Here is a 27,914-nt window from a genome sequence, read left to right as displayed (position 1 = left end):
ACCTGAGGCTCAGACAAATGGTATCTATTTGTGGGTTTATTCTCAAATGAACTGTAATCTCAAGGGAACAGGGCATAGGATGAGGCTCAGTTAAGGAAATGTGAAAAAGGGTCAGGCATGGAGAAGGGAGGAAAAGAATACTGGGCACCGCTGAGATGCAAACTATATATTGCTTCATTGAACACTAGCTGCTCCTTCAAGGTAAGTCTCATTACCATTTTGTAGATAAGGTGATAAAGAGATTACATATATTCCCAAAGGACATATGTGTCTCTTGAACAGCTTTCTCAGATGCCTTTTGTATAAAGCTGCCTTTATATTCCTGTATTCCTATATTTCCTGCCTTGGAAATTCCCAACTTTCTAATCTATTCTCCTCCTTCCTCTTGACACCTTAGTCTGTCTGGGATAGACTGACATGAATGTGAATTCCATCTCTGTGATCTATCAGATCTATCAGCTGTGAGGTTCTGGGCAAGTCACTCAATCCCTCTTGCCCCAAGTTTTCCTCATCTGTAAAATGGACTAGAATTGTTTCTCTGTCTTCTGTGTGGTGAATCTTGCTTTGGACTTTTGTATCAATACTTCTTTGCCTCTGTCTAAATGTGTTCATTTGTCATTCTGTTTTTTTTTAGGCTGCCCTAGATACTCTGATAAACTACTACTCACTAAGGTGTCAACAGGCAATAATAGCTTCATGCAAGTGTCAGCAAACATTTTATGGAAAGGGCCAGATAGTAAATATTTTGGCTTTGAGGGCCATCTGGTCCCCATGAAACTCCTCAGCCCTGCTGTCATAGTGCAAAAGCTGCCATGAGATAATACATAAATGAATGAGTGTACTGTATGCTGAAAACTTTATTTATGGGCACTAAAATTTGAATTTCATGTAATTTTCATGTGCCACAAAATATTATTCATCTTTTGATTTTTTTCAACCATTTAAGATGTGCTACCATTTTGTAGCTCACCATTTCACAAAATCAGATCAACTAGATTTGGTGAATCCTGGCTTAATAGTGACATTTGACATTTACAATTTAAGTGGGGATTATCCTGTTAAAGAAGAAAACCACAGGGCCTAAATGGCATCACTAGGCTAAGGCCCTGTGATATCAAACCTAGACTTAATACTTGACCTAACTGCAGTTCCAACCTTGTCAAGAAATGCAATCTTAATCGGGCAGTCTGGAATTTTATTCTCAGCACTAACAGGGTACTCTGTCATGTGAGATCTCTCCATCCCCCAAAGGAAGAAGCAACCTTCATGGTAGACTCTTGCCCTTTCCCCCCAAGAAAGTGGGCTGGTCTGAAACTATTCTCTCTCTCTCTTTTTTTTTTTTTCCCACTAATAGTGTCCTTGTTCCACCCTCCTTCTATTCAAAAACCTTCCATTTTGTACAACTTCTTGGAGCATCTATCTAGGTACTAGATGAGGCGCTGTTTGATTCATGAATTATTGAATAAAGCCAATTAGATGCTCCCATTTACTTGGTGGCATTGTTTTTTAACAGATTTGATGGCAGTAGTGGGACTGAAGCAAACTTTCAATGGCATCTGGGGACAGTAGGAAACACAGGCATGGTGCCCCGTGAACGCTTTCAAGTTCACCGTCTTTCTCACCGTTTCGAAGGGCCATTGGTAAGTTCCTCTCAGTTTGAGCTCCATTCACTTTGCTCTCACGCTTTCAGTATAATTGGCTTTCCTTTATAAGGCAGGTCAGTTTGAGCTGGTAAATGATTCTGCCTGGAGCCAATAGAGCTGGCAGATGACTCTGCCTGGAGCCAAGCCCTTAGCCTTTCAGACTACAATTTTCAGATTTTTGAGTGGAAAACTCCAGCCCTTGATTCTGTTCCCAGATTCCACATTGGGAACTGATGAAGGTTTAGTGTGCAATTCCACATTTGCTTGGAATTCTTCTCCAAATTCCATGTTGGGAATTGTTGGTGGCAGTTGCAGTTCTCCATTTTGTTTGCAATCAATCCTCAATGCCTCAGTCCTTGGGGTCTGCTGGTTCAATCCTTTCTCCAAGCCTCCAGGGGAATTGTTGGTGTTTCATACAGGTCTGTCTTTAGCCAGGATGCAGAATCATCTCTTGGTTACTGCCTGTATGTTAATATGAACATGTTTGTCTTGTTTTGTATTGATTGTGTAGATAAAGGCTAGTTGCTAATGAGATTCTTTATACCCAAAACTTGAGTGTGCCACTTTCTGACATACCTTCTTATTTTATATTTGAGAACTGTGATTCCAGAAGCTGTAGATATTTTCAAAAGTGGCAAAATCTTGCTAAGCTTGTTTTGTGTCCTGAGAGCTGGGCTCAGTAGCCATCAGGTTGGGGGTTCCAAAATATGATGAAACAGAAATGTGGATTATGCTCCATTTGTGACTAGAGACAGCTGGATAGAAATGTGGGCTAAACTCCATCTGTAGCCAGGGATCTACCAGATTGCTGTCAACTCTCAGAGGAATTACAATGGCCATTATGAGGGACAGATAGATCATTTTAAAACCCTACATAAAAGCTGCTGCTGCTGCTAAGTCGATTCAGTCGTGTCTGACTCTGTTCGACCCCATAGACAGCAGCCCTCCAGGCTCCCCCGTCCCTGGGATTCTCCAGGCAAGAACACTGGAGTGGGTTGCCATTTCCTTCTCCAATGCATGAAAGTGAAAAGTGAAAGTGAAGTCGCTCAGTTGTGTCCGACTCCTAGCGACCCCATGGACTACAGCCCACCAGACTCCTCCGTCCATGGGATTTTTCAGGCAAGAGTACTGGAGTGGGGTGCCTTTGCCTTCTCCGACATAAAAGCTAGGGCTCCCAAATCATACGAACAGAATGGGATATCTATTTTGATAGGTATGCAGAAGTCTTCAGAAATTTTTGAAATTCCAAAATAGCTTCATTGAAAGACTTATTGTAAAACCTGTGAAAAAATTAAAGACATAAATTGTACCTAAAACAAAAGCTACATCCCAGTTCTTCAAGGAATTGGAAACAATTGTCTATATGTTGCAAATCACTGCAGGGCCCTTTTTTCTTTTGTCTTGTCAACCCCCAAACCTCACCTATTCCTCTCAAAATGCTTTAAAAATTAGGACATTAGACCCAGACTTGTCCTGCACTTAATCTGTGCCTTTGTGATGTAAATTTCCTACCCCTATCTTCTTTAGGACCAAAGAGCCATTCTTTGAAATGCAAACTTAATTGAGAGTTTCTCACCAGAAGAAATAAATGAGACAAAAAGGGAGAGAGACAGAAACAGAGAGAACACGTATTTGGAAACTGGGCTATAAGCTCTCTGCAGCTATATGTTTGTGTGTTTATATTGTATGTATGTTGTAGATTATGTTATGTTTCCCCACCTTTGGGGGGTATCACCAAAATTAATCTGTAAAAGAGAGCCATTTAGTTGATTTGAATGCAAGTGCTTGCATGAATTGGTCATTCTGAAGTTCTCAGAAATAGAACAGAAACTCAAATATTTTTCAAGTTCACATGATTTGGGATAATCTTCAGCAAATAAAAGCTATTTTAAGTTGGTTGGTTTAATTTAAACAGATCTGTCTTTAAAGTTATCAACAGTGACTATAATACAGATAACTTATTCTACCCAGGTTTACTAGTCAAATTCATGTTTCTTGGTCACAAAATTTGTCAGCAAAAATTAAAATAACTCAGGACAATGGCTGATTTTGTCATGAAGTTTTTGGTGGGTAATTTAGACATAAGTGATGGCAGCAAACAAGTTGAAGTCAAAGTGACAGTTGCTCAGTCGTGTCTGACTCTTTGCGACACCATGGACTATAGAGTCCATGGAATTCTCCAGGCCAGAATACTGGAGAATCCCCTTTCCCTTCTCCAGGGAACTTCCTGACCCAGGAATCAAACCCAGGTCTCCTGCATTGCAGGAGAATTCTTACCAGCTGAGCCACTAGGGAAGCCCAGCAAGTTGCTGCTGCTGCTGCTAAGTCACTTCAGTCGTGTCCGACTCTGTGCGACCCCATAGAGAGCAGCCCAACAGACTCCTCCATCCCTGGGATTCTCCAGGCAAGAGTACTGGAGTGGGTTGCCGTTTCCTTCTCCAATGCATGAAAATGAAAAGTGAAAGTGAAGTCACTCAGTCGTGTCCGACCCTCAGTGACCCCGTGTACTGCAGCCTTCCAAGCTCCTCCATCCATGGGATTTTCCAGGCAAGAATACTGGAGTGGGGTGCCATTGCATAAGTGTAAATAGGATAAGAATTTATACATCAATTTTTAAGCAACAGTTATATTTTATTGTATATGTACTTAGGAATAGCCTCCAAAGTCTTTTTGGTATCTTGAAACTTTTGAATTTTCTTGTTAAATGATAGAAATTTGCTAAATATCTAGGTCATTTAAAATAAGAGAGTCATGAAATATTAATTACTGAACATGTTTATCTACTTTTGGCTTCCGATTGCAGAGAAACTCAAGATAAATTTGGTTCTGTTAGTAAACATGTTCTGTATCACAGTGAAAGACTGTACTGTGAAGAAAGACATGTTTCTAGAAATTATGAAATATATTTGTAAATTTGCCAATCTAAAATAAAATGCTTATCTGACCTGTGGTTTACAATCACTTACTTCTTTAGTTTTCACTAAAAATGAAGGTTTCTAAGGGTTAAGAATTCTAGGCAATATATGTAAAGTTATTAGTAATAAGAAGGGACACAATTTTGTATGCAAGGAAAGTAGGATGTGTTTCTTGGTTAAGAAAAGATGTGAGGTATGGAAATGCATGCCTGTTAAGGGAAGTGAAAGTAATTTTGCCTAAACTAGAACTTCTGGTTATGAAAGACAAACTAAATGCATACAAAAAGTTGAAGAGAAAGAGAAAAAGCAGGAATTTCACCTTTTATAATCAATCAAGCTGGCTAAAATTGAAATTATATGGATTTTAAAATATGCTTGAATATTTACTTAAAACTAAAACTTGGTTTTCTTTCATCTGCTAAAATGACAAAGGAGATTCTCTTTCCACATACACTAAAAACCTCACTGACCCCTGGATTGAGCAGATAAAGGCAGCAAATAAATTCATCTCCTGGTTAGCAGTAAATACAAATGAGATATAATAATAAATCTCTCCTTAATTCTTGGAGACATTGCAGATTCTGTTGCAAAAGCACTAGCTGCCCAGCAAAGATCCTTAGACTCTCTGGTCAAGATCGTTCTTGATAATAGAACAGGCTTTTATCCTATTTTATTCAAATAGCTGAGCAAGTTGTCTGCGCTATACCTGGATTGACACTTCAGGGAAGTTGAAACTCAGTTACATAAAATTACTGAACAAACCACTTGGCTTAAAAGGGTGACTGCTTCAGTGGGGTCTTTCTTTGATTGGTTTGGGTTTTGGGGACCATGGCTCTAAAGTGCACTCCAAACACTGTGAATTATCCTGCTTATTATAATCATAGTAATACCCTAGTGTGTTTTATTTTCCTGAAAGTCTGAAATGCGTGTTTGCAGTTGCTAACCACCAAGCAATGGCACTCTGCTCCAGTACTCTTGCCTGGAAAATCCCATGGATGGAGGAGCCTGGTAGGCTACAGTCCATGGGGTCACTAAGAGTCAGGCACGATTGAGCGACTTCACTTTCACTTTTCACTCTCATGCATTGGAGAAGGAAATGGCAGCCCACTCCAGTGTTCTTGCCTGGAGAATCCCAGGGACGGGGGAGCCTGGTGGGCTGCTGTCTATGGGGTCGCACAGAGTCGGACACGACTGAAGTGACTTAGCAGCAGCAGCAGCAGCAACCACCAAGCAAATGATCTCCCTAAGACTAGAACATCAGAAAAAAGAAGATGAGGAGACTGAGCAACTTAAGGATTATGAACCTAGAACCATGGCCTGTGAATGTCACAGGGATTAAGCAAAGACATCATGAGCTATGGATACCACACCAAGGATCAACAAGGCTGTGAGAACTGCAGAGCAATAGGTGAGAGTGGTATTTATGCCTGAACTTTTCATCTCTCAGACTGAGCATTTGACCAAAAGGGGGGAATTATTAAAGGGAAAATCACAGGCTCAAAAGGGCATGCTTGTGCTAAAGCCCTGATACCAAACCTAGATTTAATACTTGACCTGACTGAGGGTTTGACCTTCTCCAGGCATGTAATCCTTTCTTTCTTCCTTTTTCTTCATTCCTTCTTACCTTTCTTCCTCCCTGCCTCTCTCCCTCCTTCCCTCTCTCTCTCCCTCCCTCTTTCTTTCTTTCTCCTGAAGTATAGTTGATCTAAAATATTAGTTTCAGGTGCACAACCTATATATAGGGATATAACCTTAATTGGCCAACCTGGAATTTTCTGATCAGCACCAGTGATTTGCCAGTGGGACCCTTTTCATCCCTCAAAGGAAGAGAGAGAATCTGAATAATAGACCCTTGCCTTTCCCCTCAAAGAGGATGACCTGACCTGAAACAATTCTTTCTTTTCATGTGCTCATAACTTCCTCGCCTCTCCCTCCTTCTATAAAAATTCTCCATTTTGTACGACCTCTGAGAACAGTAGTTGGGATACTGCCTGACTCATAAATTGTTGAATAAAACAACTAGATCTTCATATTTACTACATGGAGTTTTGTTTTTTGACAATCTTTTAGAACAAAAAGTGGAATTCCCCATAGTGGAATGTTGGACGGCCTGGCAGGACAATGAATGAGAGAACAGAGGGCAAAGAGCTGTCCTTTCCTCTGTCTTTCTGGAAATGCCCTCTTACATCAGCCTGCAACAAGGCTGACATCGCCATAAATCCTCCAATGGACACATCTCCAACTTCACAACCCCATCTATTTCTGTTTCTCTCAGCAAATCTGGGTACCTTTGTGAGCTTATCATTTTATGATTCAAAATCAATGCCTCTCAACTGGTAAAATCTAAGTCAGCTCTTTGCTATACTTGATCAATAACTGATTTGACTTTTGCAAGGCAGAGGGTGAAGCCAGCTGACCCCTGGGTATTTTTCTACATGGCAGGGTGGCAGGGAAGTGGACAGCTGCAGAGGGGACAGAATATATACTTGACAAAGCTTAGCAGGTGTCTTTTCTACCCTAGACATGCCTGACTGCCAGCCTTGACCCCCTGCCTATGGAGTCTCATGGGATTTGCCTGAAAATCAAACCTTCTTTGCTTCTCAGTACTTTGAACTGGTTTTGGAATAAATGCATGTCTTTAGATATTTTTCTAGAAGTGTTCCACTTAGTATACTTAGGAATAATCATCTTTTTGGCTGGTCTCCCTGCCCCAGTTTCTGCATCCCAGCCACCATCTACATGGTCGGCCAAGCAGTGCTTCTGCTTCAGTACCCCCTTCATCATGTCTGGTGGAGCCTCTAGGCTTCCCATTGCCCTTGGGGTAATATAGGAGGTCCCCCTCCGGATCTGGTCCCCACTGGCCTGTCCAGTCTTCTCCTCCATGCCCAGGCCATATCGTGCTCTCCCCCACCTTCCTGACACCTGACCCCTAGTCTAGAACACTCTTCTTCTCTGTGCTGAAACTATTATCCTTCAAGATCTACCCCAGGTACATCCACTCCATGGCCTCTACAAAGTTAAATGTCTCTCCTTCACGTACCCAGTGCTCCCTCCAGCAGAACTTGTGACCCTCTTATTGCCTTCTATACTATGAATCCTAGTAGGTCTCTTTCCTCTATACCCCCAGCTTTCAGCACGCCATGGGCCTTCAATAAAGGGGGACTGAATTCATTCCAGAATATCTCCTACTGTGTCATGTGTGTGTCAATTTCAGTTGTCTCAAATTGCAAATAACATGTATGGATGTGAGAGTTGGACTGTGAAGAAAGCTGAGCGCTGAAGAATTGATGCTTTTGAACTGTGGTGTTGGAGAAGACACTTGAGAGTCCCTTGGACTGCAAGGAGATCCAACCAGTCCATCCTAAAGGAGATCAGTCCTGGGTGTTCATTGGAAGGACTGATGCTGAAGCTGAAACTCCAATACTTTGGCCACCTCATGCAAAGAGTTGACTCATTGGAAAAGGCTCTGATGCTGGGAGGGATTGAGGGCAGGAGGAGAAGGGGACGACAGAGGATGAGATGGCTGGATGGCAGCACCCACTTGCTGGACATGAGTTTGTGTAAACTCCGGGAGTTGGTGATGGACAGGGAAGCCTGGCGTGCTGCGATTCATGGGGTTGCAAAGAGTCGGACACGACTGAGCGACTGAACTGAACTGAAGGGAAAATTAATCTCATCCAACGGCTTTCAGGTTGCTATCTTTTCAAATAAAAATCTTAGGCACCCTCTAGGTGTTTGGTAGTATTTTCTGCCTGACCATCTGACTCCAAGTGAAAGCCATGGACCAGGAACATCCAGGTCTACCCCAGACTTACTGAGTCAGAATCTGGATTGTTCCCAGCCCCCAGGTGCTCATGTGCACACTCAGACATGAGAAGCACTTCTCTAAAAGACATCCATCTCCTGCCTAACGAAGGCCTGATTTGTGGAATGGTAGAAACACCTTGATAGTTTGATGCACCTGGAGAATTAGTCAATCCCAAAAGAACAGAGAAGAGATGGCCATTACATGGTTGCATCTCCTTTTCTTTCTGTATTAGATAGGACGCCTTACTGTGAAGGTAAAAGGAGCCAGAATTGGGCCTGAGGGAGAAGCTCTAGGAACCGCCAGCGCTGGGTGAACTGATACTGGGCGAGGTGTAATTGGCTGCAGTGGGATGGTGCTCAGGTATGAAGCAGGCAAATCCTGGGGGTGGGGGCTGGAGTCTGGAAAGCTGATTTGATGTGGGAACTCCAGATACAGAATGGCTGGATGTCTGGTCGGCAACATGCCTGGGAAGAAAGGGTGAAGGCCTAGAAGGGAAGTGTACAGCGGTTCTCTTCAGAGGGGAGCTGTTTTGCATAAAGTGAAAAAATGAAAATGTTATTCGCTCAGTTGTGTCTGACTCTTCATGACCCCATGGACTGTAGCCCACCAGGCTCCTCTGTCCATGGGATTCTCCAGGTAAGAATACTGGAGTGGGTTGCCATTCCCTTCTCCAGGGGATCTTTCCAACCCAGGGATCAAACTTGAGTCTCCTGCATGGCAGGCAGATAGATTCTTTACTGTCTGAGCCATCAGGAAAGCCACCATTTTGCATAAAGGGGACAGTAACAGACTGAACTTTGGGTCTCAGCTGGCAGGAGCAAGTAATAAATACAAAATCTGACTTGCAACAATAAAAAGGAAAATGTCCTAAGTAAGTGCTGTGCAGACGATACTTTCGGCTTGAAATGTAGAGAGACATGGGCCAAGGGATTATAAAGAACAATAAAGGGAGGGATAGAGAAGGGATGTGGGGTTTCACTGGTGGCCTAGTGGTTAAGAATCCATCTGCCAGGGCAGGGTACATGGGTTTGATCCCTGGTCCAGGAAGATCCCACATGCAGTGGAGCAACTGAGCCCGAAAGCCGCAACAACTGAAGTCTACATCCCTAGAGCCTGTGCTCTGCAACAAGAGAAGCCACCGCAGTGAGAAGTCCAAGCACTGCAACAAACAGTAGCCCCCAATCTCTGCAACTAGAGAAAACCTCTACACAGCAATGAAGACCCAGCGTGCCCAAAAATAAATAAATCTTTAACAATAAAAAAAAAGAGGTGATAGTCCATCCCATAATGTAAAAGTTAAACAAACAAAACCCTCAACCAGCAACTGAACTGCAAATGCTCCTCAGGACACAGTCTGTGGCTCCTATAAGGGGAGGTCAGCAGCACCTTCTCAATGTCCGTTGCTCTTACTGCCCCCATCACCCTGAGAGCCTCTGAGGGCATTGCATGCTCTGTGGTGCTCTGACCCATGGATAGATGCAGATTCTTCCTGAAGTCCTCAGGTGTGGGCACATACAACTGCTTGGCAGAAGGGAAAGAGACCCTAAGAAGACTGCAAATCCAGATGCCTGGCATGAAAGGCACGAGCTCGTCTACTGTGCACGTGTGGCAGGCACACCATTTTCCTGGTTCCTATTAGAATCGTTCATCTCCATGAATAAGAGCTGCTATCAGGCCCCTAAGCATTCTCTGAGCTCAGAAAAAAGCACAGAGATTTAGTTTTCCCTTCCACCTGCACTAGTCTAAGTGATGCTTTGAGGACCCTCTTCTTCCCTGGGTAGCTGAGAAATGGGAGTAACACAACCTCAGGCAAATCTCCACCTATCCCTGCAGAGTGAGCTGACTCCTAACACCTTTTAAGAATTACAATCTCAGAATACAGCAGAGAAGACGAAACATAAGAGCAAGACACATGCCTCTAGTATCCTAGGGTCAAGCCTTCCTCCCTTGCTGTCAACTGAGCCTCTGATAAGTCTTGCTCTGCCATTGGTGAGTGATTGGGGTAAGCAAGTTTACATTTAGGTGATGGCTGGAAAATTCAGTGAGTGTCTGCGGGAAGTCCCACACATCTGAGGCAGATGATGCCTCAGCCAAAGTCTAAAAGGTAGGTGGCAGCAAAGCCAGGGGGTGGGAGGTCCTTCATATACAGCTGGGTAAGGCCAGCATCACCTGGGGAAAGCTGCAGCACTACATTCCCAGAAGGGGTTATGGTAACAGATAAATTGTCCAGTGCCCTAGGGCATCACTGGGGTCTGGGAGGAAGGGAGGGCTCTAACTGTGAGCAGGTCCCTGGCTTCCCCAGGATAGCTCCCAGGGAGAAGCTAAGTACAGCAAGGCTTCAAGAGCTGATTGGGAGAGAGTGGTCCAGGGGAGACAGAGGGCTCTGAGCATGATGGATTGCTTTCACTATGCTGCAGTCGCCTCCTGCCTGGAGGGAAATGACTTAGAACAGGTACAAGAATTTGAACTGCCAAAATGTGTTTGCTTGGTGGTTCTTGCTGCTTGCTAGAAGCCAGCCCAGGGAGGAGCCTGTTCTACTGGGCAGTTATGCCTGGCACATATCTGCAGATCCCTCACTCAGAACTGGGTCCCAGGGGCTTGGGGATCGTTGCAGCTCCTCACCCTGGCATCCAAAATCTTAACTGTCAACCCTCTCCTTCCCCTGATCTCACCAAACTCACTTCCCATTTCTCCCTAGTCCCTACCCACTCCACAAGCCAGACTGGCTTCCTGATACTGCTCACTGTGCCCTGAATAGCCTCCCACAGTGCAGCCTTCACCCCTACACCTGCTTCAGGAAGATCCAGCCCTTTTCCCTAGGAACTGAAGGCCTCCCCCAGTGAGGGACAGCCTGCTTCATCTGCGATCAGTAAAACAAAACAAAACCAACCCAGTAAAACATGGCTCGCTCCAGTTTGCTCTACAAAGCTGGGAGAAGGGGGCTAGACAGGAGACATATATCTGGGACTAGTGGTGATGCTCTTCCCTGGAGAAAGGAGCACTTCCAGTTCCCAGGCAGCCCTAGCCAGTAGAAGAGAGAACAGGCCCCAAGGGGAGGGCGGAGTTTGCCCCCGTGGAGGAGTAAAGTGGGCCAGTATGGTGGAAGGAGGGAAGATTCTGCACTCGGTCTGGGAGCTGGGATAGGAATTCCAGGAAAGCATTTTGATTTTGACCACTGCCACACATATCAGAGAACCAGGAGTGCCTGTCTGTGATCTGTTAGCCTGTTGGGGTGATGGCTGGGGAGACAGACTTAATGCTGTCTACAGCGAGTAAGCTTGAGGGAAGAGGGGAGTGATGCAGAATCAGCATCAGCCACCCAAAGCTGGCAGACTCGGGCAGGGAGCCATCATCAAGTCATTGGTCCTAATGTTACCCCTGTTTACATCACTTTGCCTGGCATGGTGAACTGATACAGGAAGGTGCTGCTTCCTTCTTGTCTTTGTTCCACACAAAGTTATATTTTCCACCATTCATTCGTCCACTCAACACTTGTCAATCACCTGCCTTGTGCCTGGCCCTGTGCTGGGCACTACAGACACACCAAAAAATGGACAGCATCCTTGCCTTCTTGGCCTCATTGTCAAGAGTGGAAAATAGCCTTGTGCCCCAAGGTAGCGGCCCCATACATTTTTCATATACAGAACTAACATTATCAACATGTTTTACTTTGCATATATTGAACACTGAAATAAGTACAAACTCTGTTTGGAAATTACATTTAAATTTAAGTACAAAAATGTGATTCCAAATCTGTAGGTATCTCATTTATCAAAGACAAAACAGATTGGGATCATTCTCCAGATATGGCTTTGGGTTTTGCTTTCCTCACTTAAAATCCCATTGGGAATGTGGTCCAGGCTTAGAAAACTTTTATATTCTCTCTAGGCTTTCTTTTCAAAAGCACGACTTTCACTGGGGCCAGTTGTTACATGTCAAAACAAGACAAGGCAAGTTCTTTACTCAGATAGCTTTCCATCCACTCATTCATTCATTCAAGGCCTATTTCTTGAGCACCTACCACTGGGGCCAGACATGTGTTAAGCCTGAGAAATTCTACTGTGAACAGGAGCGACAGAATCCTGTCCTCAGGATCCTAAGGGTCTAGTGAATTACACTCAACCAGAGCTCAGGCCTCCCAAGGTTGGGAACAGTTTCCCACTCTGGTTTGTACTCATTTCTCTGCCTCTGGCTTGATCCTAAACAGATGGACATCAAGATGACCCACAGTGCTCTTTACATCTCATATGTCTCATCTGTGTCTCTTCTTACTCAGCATTTCATCTTTTTTACTTTGTTCAAAAGGGCTGCCCTTGTGGCTCAGTGGCAAAGAATCCATCTGCCGATGCAGGAGACGTGGGGGTTCGATCTCTGGGTTGGGAAGATGCCCTGGAGAAGGAAATGGCAACCCAATCCAGTATTCTTGCCTGAGAAACCCTACAGACAGAAGAGCCTGGTGGGCTACAGTCTGCTGCTGCTGCTGCTAAGTCACTTCAGTCATGTCTGGCTCTGTGCGACCCCATGATTGGCAGCCCACCAGGCTCCCCCGTCCCTGGGATTCTCCAGGCAAGAACACTGGAGTGGGTTGCTATTTCCTTCTCCAATGCATGAAAGTAAAAAGTGAAAGTGAAGTTGCTCAGTCATGTCCGACTCTTCGTGACCCCATGGACTGCAGCCTACCAGGCTCCTCCGCCCATGGGATTTTCCAGGCAAGAGTACTGGAATGGGTTGCCATTCCCTTCTCTGGGGCTACAGTCTGTGGGGTTGCAAAAGAGTTGGACACGACTGAGTGACTAAAAAACAACAAACTTTGTTCAAGAGCTAATGATTCTGGCTTTCTCCAAGGGTGGATTTAATTACACCTCCCATCTTTCTAGCTTCAAGATTAAGGGAGACAAAGTTGTGCAGGGGACAATCTGAGGTCCTGCCGGTCTGGCCTGCTGAACTGTTTTAGGACTGAATGCCTGGCTAAAAGGCAGCCATTCAAAATCTGGCCAGTGGTCTGGCATCAGCCTGCCTGATAGGGACATGAGCAAAAAACACAGCTAATCACACCCTTTCTGTTGTTGTTCAGTTACCAAGTCATGTCCGACTCTTTGTGACCCCATGGACTGCAGTACACCAGACTACCCTGTCCTTCATTATCTCCCAGAGCTTGCTCAAACTCATGTCTATTGAGTCAGTGATGCCATCCAACCATCTCATCCTCTGTCGTCCCCTTCTCCTCTTGCCCTCAATCTTTCCCAGCATCAGGGTCTTTCCCAGCAAGTCAGCTCTTTGCATCAGGTGGCCAAAGGATTGGAGCTTCAGTTTCAGCATCAGTCCTTCCAATGAATATTCATGGTTGCTGTCCTTTAGGATGATTGGCTTGATCTACTTGGAGTCCAAGGGACTTTCAGAGTCTTCTCTAGCACCACAGTTCAAAAGCATCAATTCTTCAGTGCTCAGCCTTCTTTATGGTCCAACTCTCACATCCATACATGATTACTGGAAAGTTTGATTATACGAAGCTTTGTTGGCAAAGTGCTTTATACTGTGTTGTCTAGATTTGTCATAGCTTTTCTACCAAGGAGCAAGCATCTTTTAATTTCACGGCTGCAGGCACTGTCTTTAGTGATTTTTTAGCCTAAGAAAATAAAATCTGCCACTGTTTCCATTTTTCCCCATCTATGTGCCACGAAGTGATGGGACTAGTACATTCTCTTGGTAACACTCTATTAACCTTTGACCTGCCTTGTTTTGTAAGCCAAGGCCAAGTTTGTTCCTCCAGGTTATCTCTGGACTTCCTACTTTTGCATTCCAGTCCCCTATAATGAAAAGGCAGGAATCCCTCAGAAGAAATGGAGTGGCCATCATGGTCAACAAAAGGGTCTGAAATGCAGTACTTGGGTGCAATCTCAAAAATGACAGAATGATCTCTGTTCGTTTCCAAGGCAAACCATTCAATATCACAGTAATCCAAGCCTATGCCCCAACCAGTAACGCTGAAGAGGCGGAAGTTGAACGGTTCTATGAAGACCTACAAGACCGTTTAGAACTAACACCCAAAAAAGATGTCCTTTTTCATTATAGGGGGCTGGAAGGCAAAAGTAGGAAGTCAAGAAACACCTGGAGTAACAGGCAAATTTGGCCTTGGAATACAAAATGAAGCAGGGCAAAGACTAATAGAGTTTTGCCAAGAAAATGCACTGGTCATAACAAACACCCTCTTTCAACAACACAAGAGAAGACTCTACACATGGACATCACCAGATGGTCAACACCAAAATCAGACTGATTATATTCTTTGCAGCCAAAGACGGAGAAGCTCTATACAGTCAGCAAAAACAAGACCAGGAGCTGACTGTGGCTCAGACCATGAACTCCTTATTGCCAAATTCAGACTTATATTGAAGAAAGTAGGGAAAACCACTAGACCATTCAGGTATGACCTAAATCAAATCCCTTATGATTATACAGTGGAAATGAGAAATAGATTTAACGGCCTAGATCTGATACATAGAGTGCCTGATGAACTATGGAATGAGGTTGGTGACATTGTACAGGACACAGGGATCAAGACCATTCCCATAGAAAAGAAATGCAAAAAAGCAAAATGGCTGTCTGGGGAGGCCTTACAAATAGCTATGAAAAGAAGAGAAGTGAAAAGCAAAGGAAAAAAGGAAAGATATAAACATTTGAATGCAGAGTTCCAAAGAATAGCAAGAAGAGGTAAGAAAGCCTTCTTCAGCGATCAATGCAAAGAAATGAGGAAAACAACAGAATGGGAAAGACTCGGTATCTCTTCAAGAAAATTAGAGATACCAAAGGAACATTTCATGCAAAGATCAGCTCGATAAAGGACAGAAATGGTATGGACCTAACAGAAGCAGAAGATATTAAGAAGAGATGGCAAGAATACACAGACGAACTGTACAAAAAAGATCTTCACGACCCAGATAATCACAATGGTGTGATTACTGACCTAGAGCCAGACATCCTGGAATGTGAAGTCAAGTGGACCTTAGAAAGCATCACTACAAACAAAGCTAGTGGAAGTGATGGAATTCCAGTTGAGCTATTCCAAATCCTGAAAGATGATGCTGTGAAAGTGCTGCACTCAATAAGCCAGCAAATATGGAAAACTCAGCAGTGGCCACAAGACTGGAAAAAGTCAGTTTTCATTCCAATCCCAAAGAAAGGCAATGCCAAAGAATGCTCAAACTACTGCACAATTGCACTCATCTCACACACTAGTAAAGTAATGCTCAAAATTCTCCAAGCCAGACTTCAGCAATATGTAAACCGTGAACTTCCTGATGTTCAAGCTGGCTTTAGAAAAGCCAGAGGAACCAGAGATCTAATTGCCAACATCTGCTGGATCATAGAAAAAGCAAGAGAGTTCCAGAAAAATATCTATTTCTGCTTTATTGACTATGTCAAAGCCTTTGACTGTGTGGATCACAATAAACCGTGGAAAATTCTGAAAGAGATGGGAATACCAGACCACCTGACCTGCCTCTTGAGAAATTTGTATGCAGGTCAGGAAGCAACAGTTAGAACTGGACATGGAACAACAGACTGGTTCCAAATAGGAAAAGGAGTTTGTCAAGGCTGTATATTGTCACCCTGTTTATTTAACTTATATGCAGAGTAAGTACATCATGAGAAATGCTGGACTGGAAGCAACACAAGCTGGAATCAAGATTACAGGGAGAAATATCAATCACCTCAGATATGCAGATGACAACACCCTTCTGGCAGAAAGTGAAGAGGAACTAAAAAGCCTCTTGATGAAAGTGAAAGTGGAGAGTGAAAAAGTTGGCTTAGGGCTCAACATTCAGAAAACGAAGATCATGGTATCTGGTCCCACCACTTCATGGGAAATAGATGGGGAAACAGTGGAAACAGTGTCAGACTTTATTTTTCTGGGCTCCAAAATCACTACAGATGGTGACTGCAGCCATGAAATTAAAAGACGCTTACTCCTTGGAAGGAAAGTTATGACCAACCTAGATAGCATATTCAAAAGCAGAGACATTACTTTGCCAACAAAGGTCCGTCTAGTTAACGCTATGGTTTTTCCTGTGGTCATGTATGGATGTGAGAGTTGGACTGTGAAGAAGGCTGAGCACCGAAGAATTGATGCTTTTGAACTGTGGTGTTGGAGAAGACTCTCGAGAGTCCCTTGGACTGCAAGGAGATCCAACCAGTCCATTCTGAAGGAGATCAGCCCTGGGATTTCTTTGGAGGGAATGATGCTGAAGCTGAAACTCCAGTACTTTGGCCACCTCATGCGAAGAGTTGACTCATTGGAAAAGACTGTGATGCTGGGAGGGATTGGAGGCAGGAGGAGAAGGGGACGACAGAGGATGAGATGGCCGGATGGCATCACTGACTCGATGGACGTGAGTCTGAGTGAACTCTGGGAGTTGGTGATGGACAGGGAGGCCTGGTGTGCTGTGATTCATGAGGTCGCAAAGAGTCGGACATGACTGAGTGACTGATCTAATCTGATCTGATAATGAAAAGGACATCTGTTTTGGGTGTTAGTTCTATGGGTCTTATAGGTCTTCATAGATCCATTGGACTTCAGCTTCTTTAGTATTACTGGTTGGGGCATAGACTTAGATTACTGTGATATTGAATGGTTTGCCTTGGAAATGAACAGAGCTCATTCTGTCATTTTTGAGATTGTATCCAAGTACTGCATTTCAGACTCTTTTGTTGACTATGAAGGCTACTTGATTTCTTCTAAGGGATTCTTGCCCACAGTAGTAGATATAATGGTGATCTAGTTAAATTCACCCATTCCAGTCCATTTTAGTTCACTGATTCCTAAAATGTTGATGTTCACTCTTGCCATCTCCTGTTTGACCACTTCCAATTTGCCTTGATTCACGGACCTAACATTTCAGATTCCTATGCAGTACTGCTCTTCACAGCATTAGACATTACTTCCATCACCAGTCACATCCACAATTGGGTGTTGTTTTTGCTTTGGCTCTGTCTCCATTCTTCTGTGAGTTATTTCTCCACTGATCTCCCATAGCATATTGGGCACCTACCGACCTGGGGAGTTCATCTTTCAGTATCCTATCTACTGTGGATATAGTGACTGTGGCTCAGATCATGAACTCCTTAATGCAAAATTCAGACTTAAATTGAAGAAAGTAGGGAAAACCACTAGACCATTCAGGTATGACCTAAATCAAATCCCTTACCATTACAGAGTGGAAGTGACAAATAGATTTAACAGATTAGATCTGATAGACTGTGTGCCTGAAGAACTATGGACAGAGGTTCGTGACATTGTACAGGAAGCAGTGATCAAGACCATCCCCAAGAAAAAGAAACATAAAAAGGCAAAATGGTTGTTTGAGAAGGCCTTACAAATAGCTGAGAAAAGAAGAGAAGCTAAATGCAAGGGACGAAAGGAAAGTTATATCCATTTGAATGCAGAGTTCCAAAGAATAGCAAGGAGAGTTAAGAAAGCCTTCCTCAGTGATCAGTGCAAAGAAATAGAGGAAAATAATAGAAAGGGAAAGACTAGAGATCTCTTCAAGAAAATAGGGCTATCAAGGGAACATTTCATGCAAAGATGGGCACAATAAAGGACAGAAATGGCACGGATCTAACAGAAACAGAAGATGTTAAGGAAAGGAGGCAAGAATACATAGAACTATACAAAAAAGGAAAAGGAGTACGTCAAGGCTGTATATTGTCACCCTCCTTATTTAACTTATATGCAGAGTACATCATGAGAAACGTTGGGCTGGAAGAAGCACAAGCTGGAATTAAGATTGCTGGGAGAAATATCAATCACCTCAGATATGCAGGTGCCACCACCCTTATGGCAGAAAATGAAGAGGAACTGAAAAGTCTCTTGATGAAAGTGAAAGTGGAGAGTGAAAAAGTTGGCTTAAAACTCAACATGCAGAAAATGAAGATCATGGCATCTGGGCCCATCACTTCATGGCAAATAGATGGGGAAACAGTGGTAACAGTGTCAGACTTTATATTTTGGGGCTCCAAAATCACTGCAGATAGTGATTGCAGCCATGAGATTAAAAGACGCTTACTCCTTGGAAGGAAAGTTATGATCAACCTAGATAGCATATTGAAAAGCAGAGACATTACTTTGTAAACAAAGGTTGTCTAGTCAAGGCTATGGTTTTTCCTGTGGTCATGTATGTGAGAGTTGGACTGTGAAGAAGGCTGAGTGCTGAAGAATTGATGCTTTTGAACTGTGGTGTTGGGGGGAGACTCTTGAGAGTCCCTTGGACTGCAAGGAGATCCACCCAGTCCATTCTGAAGGAGATCAGCCCTGGGATTTCTTTGGAAGGAATGATGCTAAAGCTGAAAGCATTAGCCAGTACTTTGGCCACCTCATGTGAAGAGTTGACTCATTGGAAAAGACTGTGATGCTGGGAGGGATTGGGGGCAGGAGGAGAAAGGGATGACAGAGGATGAGATCGCTGGATGGTATCATTGACTTGATGGACGTGAGTCTGAGTGAACTCCGGGAGTTGGTGATGGACAGGGAGGCCAGGTGTGCTGTGATTCATGGGGTCACAAAGAGTCGGGCACAACTGAGAGACTGAACCAAACCAAACTGATACAAAAAAGATCTTCATGACCCAGGTAACCACGATGGTGTGATCACTCACCTACCGCCAGACAAACTGGAATGTAAAGTCAAGTGGGCCTTAGGAAGCATCAGTATGAACAAAGATAGAGGAGGTGATGGAATTCCAGTTGAGCTATTTCACATATTAAAAGATGATGCTGTGAAAGTGCTGCACTCAATATGCCAGCAAATATGGAAAACTCAGCAGTGGCCACAGGACTGGAAAAGGTCAGTTTTCATTCCAATCCCAAAGAAAGGCAATGCCAAAGAATGTTCAAACTAATGCACAATTGCACTCATCTCACACACTAGTAAAGTAATGCTCAAAATTCTCCAAGCCAGGCTTCTATAGTATGTGAACTGTGAACTTCTTCATGTTCAAGCTGGATTTCTAAAAGGCAGAGGAACCAGAGATCAAATTGCTAACATCCACTGGATCATCAAAAAAGCAAGAGAATTCCAGAAAACATCTACTTCTGCTTTATTGACTACACCAAAGCCTTTGACTGTGTGCATCACAACAAACTGTGGAAAATTCTTAAAGAGATGGGAATACCAGACCACCTGACCTGCCTCCTGAGAAATCTGTATGCAGGTCAAGAAGCAACAGTTAGAACTGGACATGGAACAACAGACTGGTTCCAAATTGGGAAAGGAGTACGTCAAGGCTGTATATTGTCACCCTTCTTATTTAACTTATATGCAGAGTTCAGTTCAGTTCAGTCACTCAATTGTGTCCGACTCTTTGTGACCGCATGAATCGCAGCACGCCAGGCCTCCCTGTCCATCACCAACTCCTGGAGTTCACTCAGACTCATGTCCATCGAGTCAGTGATGCCATCCAGCCATCTCATCCTCTGTCGTCCCCTTCTCCTCCTGCCCCAATCCCTCCCAGCATCAGAGTCTTTTCCAATGAGTCAACTCTTTGCATGAGGTGGCCAAAGTACTGGAGTTTCAGCTTCAGCATCATTCCCTCCAAAGAAATCCCAGGGCTGATCTCCTTCAGAATGGACTGGTTGGATCTCCTTGCAGTCCAAGGGACTCTCAAGAGTCTTCTCCAACACCACAGTTCAAAAGCATCAATTCTTCAGCACTCAGCCTTCTTCACAGTCCAACTCTCACATCCATACGTGACCACTGGAAAAACCATAGCCTTGACGAGACGGACCTTTGTTGACAAAGTAATGTCTCTTCTTTTGAATATGCTATCTAGGTTGGACATAACTTTCCTTCCAAGGAGTAAGCGTCTTTTAATTTTATGGCTGCAGTCACCATCTGCAGTGATTTGGGAGCCCAAAAAAATAAAGTCTGACACTGTTTCCACTGTTTCTCCATCTATTTCCCATGAAGTGATGGGACCGGATGCCATGATCTTCGTTTTCTGAATGTTGAGCCCTAAGCCAACTTTTTCACTCTCCACTTTCACTTTCATCAAGAGGCTTTTTAGTTCCTCTTCATTTTCTGCCATAAGGGTGGTGTCATCTGCATATTTGAGGCTACTGATATTTCTCCCGGCAATGTTGATTCCAGCTTGTGTTTATTCCAGTCCAGCGTTTCTCATGATGTACTCTGCATAGAAGTTAAATAAACAGGGTGACAATATACAGCCTTGACATACTCCTTTTCCTATTTGGAACCAGTCTGTTGTTCCATGTCTAGTTCTAACTGTTGCTTCCTGACCTGCATACAGATTCCTCAGGAGGCAGGTCAGGTGGTCTGGTATTCCTATCCCTTTCAGAATTTTCCACAGTTTATTGTGATCCACACAGTCAAAGGCTTTGGCATAGTGAATAAAGCAGAAATAGATGTTTTTCTGGAACTCTCTTGCTTTTTCCATGATCCAGTGGATATTGGCAATTTGATCTCTGGTTCCTCTGGCTTTTCCAAAACCAGCTTGAACATCAGGAAGTTCACCATTCACGTATTGCTGAAGCCTGGCTTGGAGAATTTTGAGCATTACTTTACTAGTGTGTGAGATGAGTGCAACTGTGGGGTAGTTTGAGCATTCTTTGGCATTGCCTTTCTTTGGGATTGGAGTGAAAACTGACTTTTTCCAGTCCTGTGGCCACTGCTGAGTTTTCCAAATTCGCTGGCATATTGAGTGCAGCACTTTCACAGCATCATCTTTCAGATTTTGAAATAGCTCAACTGGAATTCCATCACCTCCACTAGCTTTGTTCGTAGTGATGCTTTCTAAGGCCCACTTGACTTCACATTCCAGGATGTCTGGCTCTAGGTCAGTGATCACACCATCGTGATTATCTGGGTCATGAAGATCTTTTTTGTACAGTTCTTCTGTGTATTCTTGCCACCTCTTCTTAATATCTTCTGCTTCTGTTAGGTCCATACCATTTCTGTCCTTTATCGAGCCCATCTTTGCATGGAATGTTCCCTTGGTACCTCTAATTTTCTTGAAGAGATCCCTAGTCTTTCCCATTCTGTTGTTTTCCTCTATTTCTTTGCATTGATTGCTGAGGAAGGCTTTCTTTTCTCTTCTAGATATTCTTTGGAACTCTGCATTCAGATGTTTATATCTTTCCTTTTTTCCTTTGCTTTTCACTTCTCTTCTTTTCACAGTTATTTGTAAGGCCTCCCCAGACAGCCATTTTGCTTTTTTGCATTTCTTTTCCATGGGGATGGTCTTGATCCCTGTCTCCTATACAATGTCACAAAGCTTCATCCATAGTTCACCAGGCACACTATGTATCAGATCTAGGCCGTTAAATCTATTCCTCATTTCCACTGTATAATCATAAGGGATTTGATTTAGTACATCATGTGAAATGCCAGGCTGGATAAAGCACAAGCTGGAATCAAGATTGCCAGGAGAAATATCAGTAACCTCAGATATGCAGATGATACCACCCTTATGGCAGAAAGTGAAGAGGAACTGAAAAGCCTCTTCATGAAAGTGAAAGAGGAAAGTGAAAAAGTTGGCTTAAACTCAACATTCAGAAAACTAAGATCATGGCATCTGGTCCCATCACTCCATGGCAAGTAGATGGGGAAATAATGGAAACAGTGAGATACTTTATATTCTTAGACTCCAAAATCACTGCAGATGGTGACTGCAGCCATGAAATTAAAAGGTGCTTGTTCCTTGGAAGAAAAGCTATGACCAACCTAGACAGCATATTAAAATGCAGAGCTATTACTTTAGTGACAAAAATCCGTCTAGTTAAAGCTATGGTTTTTCCAGTAGTCATGTATGTATGTGAAAGTTGAACTATAAAGAAAGCTGTGCACAGAAGAATTAATGCTTTTGAACTGTGGTGTTGGAGAAGACTCTTTAGTTTCCCTTGGACTGAAAGGAGATCCAACTAGTCCATCCTAAAGGAAATCAGTCCTGAATATTCATTGGAATTACTGATACTGAAGCTGAAACTCCAATACTCTGGCCACTTGATGTGAAGAACTGACTCATTGCAAAAGACCCTGATGCTGGGAAAGATTGAAAGTGGGAGGAGAAGAGGCTGACAGAGGATGAGATGGTTGGATGGCATCACTGACTCGATGGACGGTGACGTTTGAGTAAGCTCCGGGAGATGGTGATGGACAGGGAAGCCTGGTGTGCTGCAGTCCATGAGGTTGCAAAGAGTCAGACATGACTGAGTGACTGAACTGACTAACCGATGGGACCAGGAAGCTGAACAATGAAAGCTTTAACAGGGGCTTTAAAGACATATGAAGGGAAGGCAACAGACAAAGGCCATGAGGCAGAGAAGTCCACGGAACACCATGAGTTATCAGTAAGCAGAAGCTGCAGCAGCAGCAGCAAGCAAATGGCAGCACAGAGATGACTCCAGCATCCCTGCCCAGCCAGCAGAACTACTGATGTTACCACTAGAACTCTTGTTACCCCATACACTGTTCAGTCCTCTGTGAGCTCCTTCTCTGCACTGGCCTTCGCATCCTTATTTCTCCTTGAAAGTGAAAGTGAAAGTGAAGTCGCTCAGTCGTGTCCAACTCTTTGTGATCCCATGGACGGTAGCCTACCGGGCTCCGAGGTCCATGGGGTTTTCCAGGCAAGAATACTGGAGTGGGCTGCCATTTCCTTCTCCAGGGGATCTTCCCAACCCAGGGATCAAACCCAGGTCTCCTGCATTGCAGACAGACGCTTTACCGTCTGAGCCACTAGGGAAGCTTATTTCTCCTTAGTTCATTGCTATATCTCCATCACCTAAGAGTAAGCTGAACCTTCTATCTTTGCATCCTAAAAGAGGTAAACAAAAATCCACATCCATCTAAGGCCATTGTTTCTCCACTGTCAGAGCCAATAGTTTAGAAACCTGCTAACGCAGAGGCTGTATTCTGGCTCTCCAACCTCTGCCTGTATGCCCTCCGTGCAAGCCCAAGGAACACACAACCTTCCCCAGGTGCTGAGCAATGATCAAAACTTGAAACGCACTAGCAGCATGTAGGCTTTCCGGCACTTTCTCCTGAGCACTGTGGGATAATTACTATTGATTGGAAGATGTCATAAGACTTGAGAAAGGGCACCCTGGACAAACTGGGCACATGAGTTAGATGAGTTGCCTTGGACATTCTGAGCTGTACAGTGGGGGCAATATATCACCCAGGAGTTGTGAGAACAAATAGGCTACTCCATTTCTCACAGCAGAGTGCCTGTGCTTTACAAACTCCTCTAGTGATACATTGTGATGATCAGAAGGCAGGTGCAGCCCCTCCGAGACACACGGCCCAGCTGCCTTCAGCCGACAAGTCTGACAAGAGCAGGCCCACCTTGCCAGCCAGGCTTGCAAACTGGCTTCACGTCCACCTGCACCAGGGTGTCCTGGGCTGCGGGCTTCTGTCCACAGTCATAGGCGGTTACCAGGATCTCATACTGGTGCTGCTTGTCATAGCTCAGCTTCTCCGTGTTTCTGACATTGCCTGAGGACACAGGGACATTGAAAATAATTTCAGATCAAGTGAACCAAGTTGCAGTTCTTCAAAATCCCTTCTGCCCTCCTCCAGCCTTCACCAGAATAAAATGTCCCCTTTTCTTATCTCTTTATAAAAGCTAGGGCACGTAGGGAGCGTGGCTTCCACATGTGGCCTGCTTGATCCTTAGTGGCAGAGTCCTAGGAACAGCTGGCTGGAGCCACTCCAGCTGTGGGACAGAACTGGCAGGGAATTCTGTGCACACGTCTGGAATCCAAGTGCTTGTATTAAGTACGGGGTTGTCAGAATACCACCCTAAACTGCGCCCATGTGGCTATGTCCCTGATACAGGGTGTTGTGTGCTCACGTTACAGGAAATCTCTGGGAAAAAGATGGAATTCAGAAACTTCTCAACATGTATTTTTTTCTAACATCTGGGCTCTTCGCCAGGAACATGCACTGCCTCTTCTCACATTATTTTGCTACCAAATAAGAAGTAAAATCAATAAGAGAAGACGTGTGACCTCTCTTCTGAAAGCGACACAGAATAATAGATTCCTTGCCCCGGTGGCAAAGACATTTTTCTTCTCCAAGAGAGATCAGATATTGTTTCTGAGCCATTTGTGTGTTTTTGTTCCTGTGGGTTTGATACAATGGTTCAGAAATATTTGACAATTAATGAGCAAACTTTTATTTGACTATTTTTGCTGAAATACAATTTTGGTTTCAAAAATGAATCAAGGCCTGATGTGCATTTAATTATTTTAACTGTTTGATTCCAAGATTAAAGTCTTCCTTTCAGAAGAATAATTTCATTCTGGCTTTTCTTTTCCAGTGAAAATTAGAGTTGACAGCAAATTAGAACTCAAATGATATCATCATCCTTTGCTAGAAGCAAAATCAAGAAGATGGAAATTAAAAAACAAATCGACAAGCAAATACACAAACATGGAATCACTGACTCAGGTATACAATTTCTGTGCAGCTTTGTTGAATTTTTTTTTTAAAATTATTAAAGTATAGTTGATTTGCAATGTTGTGTGAATTTCTGCCGTACAGCAAAGTGACTCGGTTATACATACATATTCTTTTGCATGTTCTTTTCCATTTTGGCTTATCACAGGATATTGAATATAGTTCCCCGTGCTGTACACTAGGACCGTGTTGTTAATCCACCCTACATGTACTAGTTTGCATCTGCTCATCCGGAACTCCCAGTCCTTCCCTCCCCCACACCCCCTCCCCCTGGCAACTACTAGTCTGTTGTCTATGACTGTGTGACTCAGCTATATATTTCAGTCTCAGCTCGGGGCCCCGCGCATGTGTGAAAGGGCTCAGTGTGGGGTTGGTAATATTCTCTGTGGCTTCTGTTAACAAACTAGTTCATGGTTATAGCCATCACAAGGGAGTCCTTCTGCCAGGTGGAAGCGCTGTAATAGGACCATGAGAATATGCTTCAGCAATATCAAATTGAATTTTGAACAAAAAGTTTTATCTTTCTCTTTCTCTAAAGTTAAATGGCTCTCAAAAGATACACCTCGTAGAAGGGGAAGGCTCAGGGTTTACAGGCCGTGTGACATTCAGCAGAGCAACACTATTGATTGTGGGAGAAAAAGAAACACTCAAGACCGCAATCTTTGGCTCAATTTACCACAGCTCCACTTGAGTAAGAAGTCTTAATGAAACTGTCTGAGAAACTAACTTGCTTTCTCCACCACCACCAGTTTCACACAAGGGAGAATGGGTTTCAGAGGATAGGATTTGGAGCATTAGGTAAACATGAGAGTATAATAATGTTGCTGATGGTTGTGGGGGAAGGGTTGTATTTGGCTAAGTCACACTTTAAAAAACATTTTTTTTAAAGATCACAAAAAACCATCCTTTTGTGATGGGAGCCGGCATATTGCATATTGAGTGCATATTGCATATTGCATATTGAGTGCAGCACTTTCCACAGCATCATCTTTCAGGATCTGGAATAGCTCAACTGGAATTCTATCACTGCCAGGAGCCAGCGTGAGGAACTCCGCCCATGACAAAGGTCATGAGGAAGGAGGCTCGGCACACACAAAGGCGGGATCGAGCCTCAGGAGTCCCCCATCTACCCCCAAAACCAGAGTCTGCCTACTTTCTGCTTTGTGCTTTCACCTACACCTCTGACTTTACGGGGGGGCTGTCCCCCACTACCTCTCTCTGAAAAAAGAGTTAGCTTACAGCTCCAGTTAATAATTCCTGGGTGTGACAGTGTTTCAACCTACAAACTCCTTTGGAAATCCTCTAGCCTGCCTGAATAGGTTTTTCTGGCCACATGTGATTGTTCAGAGCCTCCCAACTGTGAGAGGCAGGAGATGTTCTAAACTGTCTAAATACAGATTCCTTTGAGCAGTTAAAAGATTGATTAGAAATTGTATTGGTGAAGGGATTTTCACTTGTTGGGCCAATGTTTGCTGCTAAGTTTCCATATCCCTTACCTGCTGTGTCCCTGGCAGTGTATTGATTAATATAATTGGTGTAAATAGTAGCTTTAATGTTTGTAACCTGGGACCCTTGAGTTAATTCTTTTTCTTGTTATAGCCCACCACACCTTTGCTCTGTACGAATGCAACTTTATCTAATGCTTTTGGAGGGTGGCGCTTGACTTATCACCTTTAGAGAAAAATAAGTTTTCTGAAGAAAGGGTCTTAAAATGTTAACAGGCCTCCGGGCCAGAAGATGATGCAAATCACCTAAGCTTTTGCATATGATAAGTTTGCAGGAAGAAAGCCTGGCTTGCTGCATGACTCTACCCCTTCCCCCATTATCCTTTATGCATAACTTAAGGTATAAAAACTACTTTGGAAAATAAAGTGCGGGCCTTGTTCACCTAAACTTGGTCTCACCATGTCGTTCTTTCTCTTACCTTCTGGCTGAATTATTCAGCCTCTTTTCTCCACTGTATTTCCTCACTGAGCTATCCTCATTCTATTACTCTTTATATCCTTAATTAACATTTAATTAAGCAATTGTTTCCTTATCTTCACCTACACAGTCTCTCCTTCGACTACCCTGGATCAGCCGGGGCTGGACCCCGCCACTTTTGCTTTTGTGACAATTGTTGTTATTCTCCCAACTGGTTAATGATTTCTCCTAGTGGCATCTTCTCAGGAGACTTGAGTCCACAGCTACCCCAGGTGAGCACTGATCTCTGTATTTCTCTGTTCCAAATGAGCCTGGGAAGCTAACTCTCAAAGAACTATCAGTATCTACCATGTGTCACAGTGAAAGTATTTTTTGAAAACTCAGCTGGGGCGGTGGATGCAATGAGACAAGTGCATTGACCTACACCCTCCTTCTGCCGGAATTTAAATTGGAGCAGCCGTTTTGGAAAGCCACATAGGTTGGTCACTTTGCAACTGCTCATACCTTTTGGCCAAGTCATTTCACATCTAAAAACTGACTCCAGGAAAACGATACAAATTGCAAACCAACAAATATGTTCATCTAAGCATTATTTATTATTAAAACATTGAAAAAGAGTAAAGAAACTGGATGCCCAATCATCAGGAGACAAGCTAAGCCTGAATCTCTGCTTAGATGGACTGCTCTTTACAGTAAAGTATTAATTATGAACTGTTTTACGGATGGAAAAAATCTATACAATTAAATGATAAGTGAAAAAGGGAAAGTGTGGCCTTACTTTTGTTTCAAAACTTCATGGAAAAAGTGCTAGCAAAATGTCAGTGGTAGTTCTCTTTGGTGGGATTACAAAAGTGACTTCTTCATACTTTTCTATGCTGCCCAGTTTCCCACCAGGGGCGAGCAGTTCCTCTTCTATTCAGGTGGAAGGGAAGTATGTTCACGTACTTGGAGATAAGCAGACTCGGGCTCACACCTCACTCTTAGGTAGCCAAGGGCCCTGACTCTCCAGGGCAGCCTGCGGAGGGCTCAGCAGAGGCTGTGTGAAACCAACCACTGCTTGGAGGGTACGAAAGCCTGCTGAATGGAGGCGGGTGTCCCGGTGAGCCCCCGCACCTCCCTGTGCGGTCATCCCCACTCCTGGTTGAGTGCTTGCTCTG

At 43.7% G+C, this 27,914-nt stretch overlaps 1 protein-coding gene and 1 long non-coding RNA gene across 3 annotated transcripts in view; one reads left to right on the top strand and one right to left on the bottom strand.

Moving 5' to 3' along the window:
• The window catches only part of CLSTN2 (calsyntenin 2), a 729,802-nt gene that overhangs the window by 143,732 nt on the left and 558,156 nt on the right, over positions 1–27,914 (bottom strand). For both annotated transcript variants that reach the window (XM_086316698.1, XM_086316709.1), the window contains exon 5: positions 23,719–23,868. In XM_086316698.1, coding sequence (XP_086172824.1) covers positions 23,719–23,868 — 150 coding nt within the window. The remainder of the gene's footprint in view (positions 1–23,718; positions 23,869–27,914) is intronic.
• LOC147379199 (uncharacterized) lies at positions 38–27,518 on the top strand. The gene is made up of 4 exons (XR_015132515.1): positions 38–201; positions 1,514–1,640; positions 24,695–24,825; positions 26,888–27,518. It is a non-coding gene; the product is annotated as an uncharacterized LOC147379199 (long non-coding RNA).

Source organism: Bos grunniens, chromosome 1 (genome assembly GCF_055505025.1).
Source record: "Bos grunniens cultivar Pamir isolate PY7600 chromosome 1, Bosgru_T2T1.0, whole genome shotgun sequence".
Classification (NCBI taxonomy): domain Eukaryota; kingdom Metazoa; phylum Chordata; class Mammalia; order Artiodactyla; family Bovidae; genus Bos; species Bos grunniens.
This window is presented reverse-complemented; position numbering and strand designations above follow the sequence as displayed.